Consider the following 9,769-nt stretch of genomic DNA (forward strand, 5'->3'; position numbering starts at 1 on the left):
AACATTTAACACAAAATGTACCCTCAATACATTTTTAAGTATACGATACAGTATGGTGGTGTAGAGCAGATCTCTGGAACTTATCCATGTGGCAGAACTGAAACTCTGTACTCTTTGAATAGTACTCCTGATTCCCCCTCTCCCTGGGCCTTGGCAGCCACCCCTCTCCTCTCCATTTCTATGAGTTTGACTATTTTATAAGCGATAACATGGCTAAACGTGGAGAACATTCTGCTAAGAGAAATAAGCCCGTCACAAAAGGACCAGCCCTGCGTAATTGCACTGCACAAGGTGACTGAAATAACCTCTAGTTTTGAAGCAAGTCTGCTGAGAACCAGAACTGGCAAAGCTGAGTGGTGCCTAAGGAAAGGGCTGGCCCAGAGTCTGTAAGGCATTCCGGAAGGGTCAGGGAGAGGTGCTCCCTGCACCCACCATCAGGCCGCAGAAAGATAGGATACTAAGGAAGCTCAGAATTCAGCAAGGCCTGTGGTAGGGATCTTGAAGCAGGAAAGGAAAATTACTGCACCGAGTTGAGAGGCTGTGATTCTCCTCCATGGGAGGTAAGGAGCAGGTGTTTAGCTAGGGGGGACTGTTTTATTGTCTTACTTCCTCACCCTTCCCAGTAAAATCATAGATGGGGAGGGGGAGGAAATGACACTTTAGCAAATGGAAATTTGAGAAAATACTGCTTAGGAAGATACACAAATCCTGTGGACTAAAGTTGTCCTGGAAATACATAGCTGGCAGCACCAGGAGGAGGTTTTCTCTTGCTCTCTTCCCTCCCCATTTGCATTTTCCAGCTTGTACTCCAGGGTATCTTCGGTATGATTGGTTCCATCTCTGAACTGTGATCTGCTCTGAATGTTAATCACGGCTTACTCATGTCTATGTGCCTCCAGAGAACCTCACACAGCAGTTGGCAGCCAGCCCTCAACAAATATTTGTTGAACTGGATAGATTTTAAGAGGTGTGGTAATTTGAACACCAAGGGAGGGAGTAAAGACTTTAGGATTCAGGAGAGCTGGCCACTAGTGGACCTTTTATCCACAGGCGGTCACTTTGGTCTCTATTCTCAGTTTCGCATTGGTAGATGGAGGAAGTTGCCTTACAGGATCTCCGAGAGATAACTTCCAACTGTAACCGTCTGGCGTAGAAAGTCTCACTTCCTTTTGGGAAATGTAAGATTATGTATCAGGTGTGACCATATATTCCATAAATGCAAGAGAAAGTTCTCAGGAAAAAAGCTCAAATAAAACTGCTTTTTGGAATAATGAAAGACTGAAGTGGCAATCACCTAAACATGATTGCTAATATATTTCAGCTTTCTACTGTAAAAAGAAAAAATAAAAACTTGGACGACTCTCATGCAGCGCAAATTACTTCCTTGGACTGACAAGACATTCATTGTTCTGGAACGTAGCACTTTATCCGAATCCACTAGGGTAATATTTGAAAAGTATTACCAAATGAACTTCCTAAAGTATCCACGTTACTTTCACAGAAAAATAAAAATTATACCCAACTAGAAATTTTCTGGATCTGTAAGAATTTACTCATTATATTTATATGCTGTATGAGTGCCTTTCTTTGTGAGTATGTGGTTCTAATACTTAGTACCTGATACTCAAGGTTGGAGCTTTATCTGCTTCTGCCTTGTTCTCCAACATATTTCTAAATATTCAAATAATCTGAGTACAAATGACATTATATAATTAAATTTACAAGCATAAAATTCAGAGGCATGATTCACTGAGAAATATAGTGTTTTGGAAAAAGGAGAAAAACTTTCACTAAGAAGAAAATTCACCTGGAATTCCAGTAAGTGTTAAAGAAGACACCTCCTCTCTGTGAATACAAGTAATCATAATTAATAAGTTTAAACCACTGTCATCCAAAATGCTTACTCCTCAGAATGATCCTTTGAGATTAACAACGATGACATGGTTAAAATTACTAAATCACAGTTGCTTTAGAGAAGGTGTTTAGTGCCAAATATTGAACTACTTTTCAGTGAATTTGGTAGAACTAATAATAATAATGATGAAGTTTGCTCCCCATAGATATAAGGACCACAAGCCTTTAAGGTTATTGGAAGGACAGAGACAACTACTGGAATCAAGGTTCTCTTTCTTTAAATCCTGATCCTGAACATCTCTGGTTCCTCACAACATTCAACTAATAGAACTGGCTTTGGGCAATGGACCACTTGGAGACTGAGGGATTGTGGAATGAGAAGGGGATGATGGCCTAATCAACAGCAATTCCCTGCCAAGTCTGGAGGTAGTTCAGAATCTACTAGGGGTGGTTGGGTGGTCCCAGGTCTCAACAATCATTTCATTTATTCAAGTGAACTAATTCTCAGGATATGCTTCTCTCTGCCTCCGGGGTGACTGACTCCAGAGCGTTCTCTAGGCACTGGCCAAAGGGCTTGATTGCTGGACAATTCTGAGATTCCCACCTGGAGCTCACTGCTACTCTTAGAACCTCGAATCACCCCAGGATCCTCTGATGCGCTCCCTGAAAAAAGTGACCAGGTGTCTTAGCAAGGATCTGGGGAAACCACCTGCAGCTTGGGGTCCACAGAACCACCCTTGCTCTCCTCCGCATCTCTGTTAATTAAAGGTATGAAAGAATTGTGTTAATCCTTCCAGATTCAATTTTACTGATGTATTCACTAATGAGCCCTGAAGAATGAAGGGGGGTGGGAGGGGCTCCTGTCCTTTCAGTAGATCTTCTAACCACTACCAGATAAGTGGTTAGAAAGTCCTGGGATTTTCCTTCTCTGTTAGAGTTAATAATTAGAGGAAAGGAAGAGGAAACCTAGTTCCTGTGAAAATGCCACTCACCTACTAATACGCACCTACCTGCACTCCGTTGTGTCCCACTATTTTTTTTTTTCTTCCCCCAACAGGATTTTCTGAGAATGACAGTAAGTCAAGCCCTGGAGTGATGAGTGCTTGTTTTCGGGCAGATAAATACAAATCAGGGTATCTAATTTTTATTTAAGCAGGAGAAAGAAGAGAAAGTGTGGGCACAATTTTTTTTTAATCTTAGGAAGAAAAGAAAAAAAAAATTTCTGCCACGGTTAACACTTTCTCGCCCTGCCTTCTTAAAGCAAAGCGGAGGAAGTTCCAATCACCCGGAATTAAGGAGCAGATTGCGGGCATCGGTGAAAGGCGCGCGGAGAAAGGGAGAGCCCTGGGCTCGCACACAAAGGAGCAGAGTTCCCAGGCGGCGGGCAGCCCTGCGCGGAGCACAGCAGCGCTTAGGGCGCTTCGACGCGCCAGGAACCGCCTGAGGCTCCCCGGCTGCCCGGCCCCTCTGCTGGTGGCTGGGAGAAGTTAGTCACCCGGAGCCCGAACCCGACCAGCGTCCCAGCGCGGAGAGGCCGGGGAATCAGGAGGGAGGAAACCCAGTACCCGCGCGGCTGGGAGGAGGCGAGAAGAGCGCGGGGCGAGGGGGCGCACGGGAAGACCAAAGTCCTAGGCTGCTGGACCGACTTGCAAGGTCTTCGAGACCGGAGCGCACGGGCGTGCGAAGAGGAAAAACTTGCGGCAGGAACTTCCTACCGGGGGGGGGGGGGGGCAGGAGAGAGGGAGGCAGGGAGAGACTTGAAATGTCTCAGTAACTTTAAAAACACAGCAAAACACCCCTTTCAGGAGATGAGGTAAGCCGGGGTTAGCCAACCCCGATTGGTTGTGAAATATCAGACAAACCCGGAGCCACTGTGGCTTTAAATGAGGCCAAGGAAATCTGTTTTTCTTACCCCAATACTTTTTACCCCTCGCCCTTGCTCCCTCCCTCGTCCCTCCTTCCACCTCGCTGGGTTCTTCTCGGTCTCCCTTTCCTCGATCACCCCCCACCCTCTCTCCCGCCCTCCCCCATCTGATTAGGCGCGGACGGGGAAGGGTGGGAGGGGTGGGGGAAGCTCTCCCTTTAAGAGGCAGCTTGCAGTGACGAATTGTTGAAATTGCCATTGCAGGATGGCATGCCGCTATAAATTCATTGTTCCACCTCCTCGCATCTTCACAGCGCTCGCGCTGCTCTCCGCGCTCGCAGCGGCCGACTGGGGATGACGGCCGGCGGGAAGACACTGCATCCGAAGGGACACGGACGCGCCGCTTCACGGGCTCCCCGCAGGCCGCCCCTTGCATTTTTTGTTCTAATTTTTATGGCTTTTTTTCTCTCTTTCTTCCTTTCCTCCTGGTTCTAGTAGAGTCAAGGAAACCCACAAAATAAAGGACGTGGGCTCCGGAGCTTGGAACCCCCGCCGCCGGCGGGTACAGAGCAGCAGGGGGGCGGGAGGCAGCGCGCACCAGTTGCCCGCCTGGTGCGCGGCACCATCCTCACTTTTCTTCGTGCGGCGATAGTGGCTGCACTTGGGGGTTGAATTTGGGTTAGTTTGGGGGTTTTTTTGTTTGTTTGTTTGTTTGTTTGTTGTTTTTTCCCCCTTTCCTCGTATTTGCGGAACCTCCACAACCCGGCTTTTCTCTTCTTAATTTTTCCCCCTTTTTCCGGAGCACGAATCCAAACATTTTCCAAACCAACAAAGCAAAGTTCGCACGCTGGCACTGAAGCTGGGACAGGCTGGCGCTGACGCCGGTCCCCCTCCTTCCGACACTTGACTCAACCTTGCAAGCAAGTGTGTGTGTGCCCCCATCTCCCGCCCCGGTAACTTCCATAGCGAATAACAAATACCCATAAAGTCCCCGTCGCGCAGCCCCTCCCTGCGGGCAGCGCACTATGCTGCTCGGGTGGGCGTCCCTGCTGCTGTGCGCGCTCCGCCTGCCCTTGGTCGCGGTCGGCCCCGCCGCGGCACCTGCCCAGGATAAAGCCGGGCAGCCTTGGGCTGCTGCAGCGGCCGCCCAGCCCCGCCGGCGGCAGGGGGAGGAGGCGCAGGAGCCGGCCGAGCCTCCGGGCCACCCGCACCCCCTGGCGCCGCAGCGCAGGAGCAGCGGGCTGGTGCAGAACATCGACCAGATCTACTCCGGCGGCGGCAAGGTGGGCTACCTCGTCTACGCCGGCGGCCGGAGGTTCCTCCTGGACCTGGAGCGGGATGGTTCCCTGGGCGCCGCTGGCTTTGTGCCTGCAGGAAGCGGGCTGAGTGCGACCCGGCACCACCGGGACCACTGCTTCTACCGCGGTACGGTGGACGGCAGCCCCCGCTCCCTGGCGGTCTTTGACCTCTGTGGTGGTCTCGACGGCTTCTTCGCCGTTAAGCACGCGCGCTACACCCTGAAGCCGCTGTTGCGCGGGCCCTGGGCCGAGGCCGAGGCCGGGCGAGTGTACGGGGTTGGGTCCTCGCGGATCCTGCACGTCTATACCCGCGAGGGCTTCAGCTTTGAGGCCTTGCCGCCGCGCACCAGCTGCGAGACTCCCGGGTCCCCGCCAGGGCCTCGCGAGCGCCCCCCGGCGCACAGCAGCCCAGAGCGACGCTGGGCGCTGGCCCCGCAGTTCCTGGACCAGTCGGCTCCCTCTTCCGATGGGGACCAGGAACCCCAAACGTGGTGGCGGCGGCGGCGCCGCTCCATCTCCCGGGCGCGCCAGGTGGAGCTTCTCCTGGTGGCTGACGCGTCCATGGCGCGCATGTATGGCCGGGGCCTGCAGCATTACCTGCTGACCCTGGCCTCCATCGCCAACAGGCTGTACAGCCATGCCAGCATCGAGAACCACATCCGCCTGGCCGTGGTGAAGGTGGTAGTGCTGGGTGACAAGGACAAGAGCCTGGAGGTGAGCAAGAACGCGGCCACCACGCTCAAGAACTTTTGCAAGTGGCAGCACCAGCACAACCAGCTGGGGGATGACCACGAGGAGCATTACGACGCGGCCATCCTATTTACTCGAGAGGTAAGTTCACCCTGTGCGGGTGGTCCAAGCGCTGGTGGAAAGAGGTAGGTGGAGGTCCAGCCTTGACAAGGGCCTTACTTCTCCCACAAACCTCCTGCCACTGCAGATGTGCTTAACTGCTCCTCGCAGGAAACCCAGTCAGCCTTCAGCTTTGCTCCTGCAGTCAGGGGCTCCCCAGCCGCAGTCCCTGCTTTAAATGAGTAAACGTGCATCCACCATCCATCAGTCAGGCAGAATGTGTCTAGTCGGAGACATGGTGTCCTAGATGCATAAGTAGGATAAGAAGGGACTGGAATTCCGGGGGAAATGTGCATAGCTAAATGGAAAGAGGGGGAAAGCAAGTTTGTCTTTGGAATGCAAGATATCTCTCTCTCTCTTTCTCTCTCTCTCTCTCTCTCTCTGTCTCTCTCTCTCCCCACCTTCCCTTTTTTCTTGTTTTGGTGGGGGAGAGCCTCTCCTTCCCAGTGTACCTCAGTATAAACTTTGTCCAACCTAATGGGAAGGGTTTTATTGGTTCATCCATTGTAGTCACTTTTATCCACACCCTTTCTTTGTAAAGGTCCATACCTTCTTCATTGAACCACTTCTGTGACATAAGTTGAGGAAAGACTCTCCAGAGGAAAGACTCTTCCTTCCCTCCCAATCTGGCTCTTTAAAGGAGTTCTTACATGTCCACCTGGTGGAATTTCAGTTTCCGGGAAGGAAGGAATTCAGGAGGGCAGGGAGGCAGGGAAAATACAGAAACCTAATGCTGTCAGGTTCCTTAGCAACTCCTCTCCCGAGTCCTCCAATGCCCCACAAGCACTGCCTGTCCCTCCAGAGCTTCCAGGGAAGGGTCACATACAACTTGCATGTTTGGGATTTGGATGAATATGTTTCTGAAGCCCCAGTGTGGAAAGATCTGGGCAAAGAGTCAAGACATGAGGAAGGAATGTTTGCCCAGGATTTCCCTCTTTTAAGGAAGATGGTTACAGAAAGGGAAAGAAAGTGATCTTTATAGGTCCAGAAGTTCTGGGAAGCACACAGTATCTATTTGCTCAATCATTCCATCACCATGTTAAGTGTGACTTTCAGACACAGAGTCTGGGCTGTTTTGGAGCCTGGCTTGCTCAGAGCTCTGGGTCTACTTCATGACTCTCCTCTGATTGGCAGCTTGACGTCATGCCTCTCGGATGCCTGATATAAACTGCCTTTTAAAGCTCATTCTTTAAGTGTTTGGGATCTACTCAGGGTAGCTGAAGGATTCGAAATTTTGAAATATCATGCAAAAGCTTGGTATGAAATGGGGCATCCCAGCTAGGACAGGAAATGCACTGATGATGGCTTGCAGGAAGTTTTGGAATCACACAGCTCCACTGCCTAATTCTCTGTTTTTACTGAGGCACCGCTGGTATGAAGGAAAAGTGTCGATAAATTTGGAATGGAGAAACACTTGTGGTCCATGGGGTGGACACCAATGTAAACCACATGTAAACAAGGGTGCCAGAGGGCCACAGCTTAGGAAGAACCTGGCAGCCCACAATGCTACGCACGATGGAAAATCTGCCTTCTCATTAAGTGTTGTAAAAACCATCCTTTAATTTCTCTGCGCTACATAAATCTTTGACACGGAAGAACATTTGTTTTGTAGCCTTCCATATGAAGTGGAGTTCTCCTGTAAAACTAGCCCTTTCTTATTTGGTTTCTAAGCCTTTTTTTTTTTTTTTTTTGGTAAGCAATTTTCCACGTCTGGATTTCTTGCTTTGCTGCATCACAAGAAGAAGGCTTCAGAGAGTTTGTGGAAGGAAGTTCTCTAAAGACAGGAAAAAAATACTTTTGCAGGCACACTACTCCAAAGACTAGGTCATTTTAATAGTTCAGTTTCATTTTTTAATACCAAGGCACATTCCACAACTTTTAAGACAAATAAAAATTGATAGAAAACCCCATTCCTCCCTACCTCCTGCCCCATCATTTTCCTAACTGCTTCCCAGAAAGAAAGAAAGAAAGAGAGAGAGAGAGAGAGAGAGAGAAAGAAAGAAAGAAAGAAAGAAAGAAAACTAGTCCATGGTTCTGAATGATCTGTCTGTTGCTTTTTCTGGATTTGTGTTTTATTTGGGAAGTTAGCAATTCCTATGTTCCAAGCTCTGAAATGTATCAGAAACATTTTAAGTAGATAGAAGCAAGGGAGAGAGAAATTAGCGGTCTATCTTAATGTTAATAAGTATTATAATAACATACATTTTCCAAACTAGTCTGCACATGGAAAATATTATACATGGGCCCTCCCTGGCCTCCCTGCCAAGCAGAAGCATACTTTTGGTGAAGCAAACCTCATTTAGCTTGCGGTTGGCCCTCTGGTATATACATCTAACTTGAGGGGAACCAAATATTTGAAAAAGCATGTGTATGGTGAATATACATACTTAATTTAAAAGAATGCTGTTAATTCGGGGACTGAGAAAAATATTACAAGACCCTTCTGTGGCATTCATTAAGAGTACTTCAAAATGTAAAATTAAGCTCCATCTAATACTTCAGAATGTGGAAAATGAGAGGACTACAGCAGAAATAATCTGAGCTCTTCTACCATAGAAATCAGATATCTTACAACCTAAAAAAAAAAAAAATGTTCGTGACTCTTTTTTTTTTTTTTCAATGAGAAATGCCCTGAGTTGGCACCGGGATCCAACTTTTACAACTCTGTTTTGAATGTAAGAAGTGCGTTGCTTAGCAGCCAGACGCCAAGCCATCAAATCCATGTTTTGATGGGCTCTGAGCACTGTTCAAATTTTGTGTCCAGATGTCTTCTCTTAAATTGCTTGTTTTTCGGGCTTGAAGCAAATGTGTGAGGATATGTTTTCCACTCCTGTTTACTAGCCCAGGCCACCTTGAACGTTGTGACCAGGAGTCAGCAGAATAGTGCTAGTAATTCTTTTATCAAACTAGCACACTTCACTGAACCCCGGCACTCTAATTAGAGAAACTTTGCACCAGGCACTTCTCTGGCATAGGAGCCATTTTCATTCTGGAATAGCACTCATGCTGGAATTCACACCACTAATGCCATCAAACAGTAGAAATCTGATCTCCCCAGGATTTAATTTTGCTTTCCAGAATCCTTTCCTTGTCCCTGGCTTCCTCTTTTATATTTAAATAGGTTCTTTAAAACCCATTTGGGAGATCATGTATTCTTCTTTAGAAACAAAACCCTACCTGGTGAATGACAAAATCAGAGATTGTTTAAGGTCCCCCCCATCCCAAACCTCACATGGATCAAAAGCATTGGACTGAAAATGAACCAGCTACAGACTTTGCAATATACAAGGTCCATTTACTTTGGTTAACTATGACTGTGCCGATTAATAGGCAATTGTCTCACAGCTATACCTCTCTTCATGTTGTTCTGCCCTGCGGTGCTCTCCTCTACCAGCCAGCCCCTTGTTAAGTTGTGACAATAGGGAGCCCTGAAGGGGGAGACCGGAAGCTAGGAAGAAGAAGATGGATGTACCTTTTCTTATTTTCTTGCTGATGGGATTGACTAATTCAGTTGCACATTTGAGTTCAAATCCCATTTGAAGTCTGAAGTGAACTCCAGTCCAGGGTTCCCAGCCTATAGATCAATTCCAATCAACAAAAATCTAAATAACTCAGAAATGGGAAGATTGGGAGCAGATTAAACAGCTCCAGCTGACATTGTAAAAACACATGTGAATTGCAAGTTCCTAAGAGAATAGATCTTAAAGGTTGTCATCATGAGAAAATAAAAATTGTAACTATGCATAGCGATGGATTTTAAATAGACCTATTGTGGTAATCGTTTCACAACATAGACATACATCAAATCATCATGTTGTACCTAAAACTAATATAAGAAGTCAATTATATCTCAGTGGAGAAAGAAAGAAAGAAAGAAAGAAAGAAAGAAAGAAAGAAAGAAAGA

General features: G+C 47.7%; 1 protein-coding gene across 1 annotated transcript in view; it reads left to right on the top strand.

The window, feature by feature from the left end:
• Nucleotides 1-4,479: 4,479 nt before the first annotated feature.
• ADAMTS5 (ADAM metallopeptidase with thrombospondin type 1 motif 5) overlaps nt 4,480-9,769 on the top strand; it is a 41,984-nt gene continuing 36,694 nt past the window's right edge. The window contains exon 1 of the mRNA XM_032865487.1: nt 4,480-5,847. Coding sequence (XP_032721378.1) covers nt 4,744-5,847 — 1,104 coding nt within the window. The 5' untranslated portion in view covers nt 4,480-4,743. The remainder of the gene's footprint in view (nt 5,848-9,769) is intronic.

The sequence above is a fragment of the Lontra canadensis genome, unplaced genomic scaffold, assembly GCF_010015895.1.
Source record: "Lontra canadensis isolate GAN:19392208 unplaced genomic scaffold, GSC_riverotter_1.0 scaffold29, whole genome shotgun sequence".
Taxonomy (NCBI): Eukaryota; Metazoa; Chordata; class Mammalia; order Carnivora; family Mustelidae; genus Lontra; species Lontra canadensis.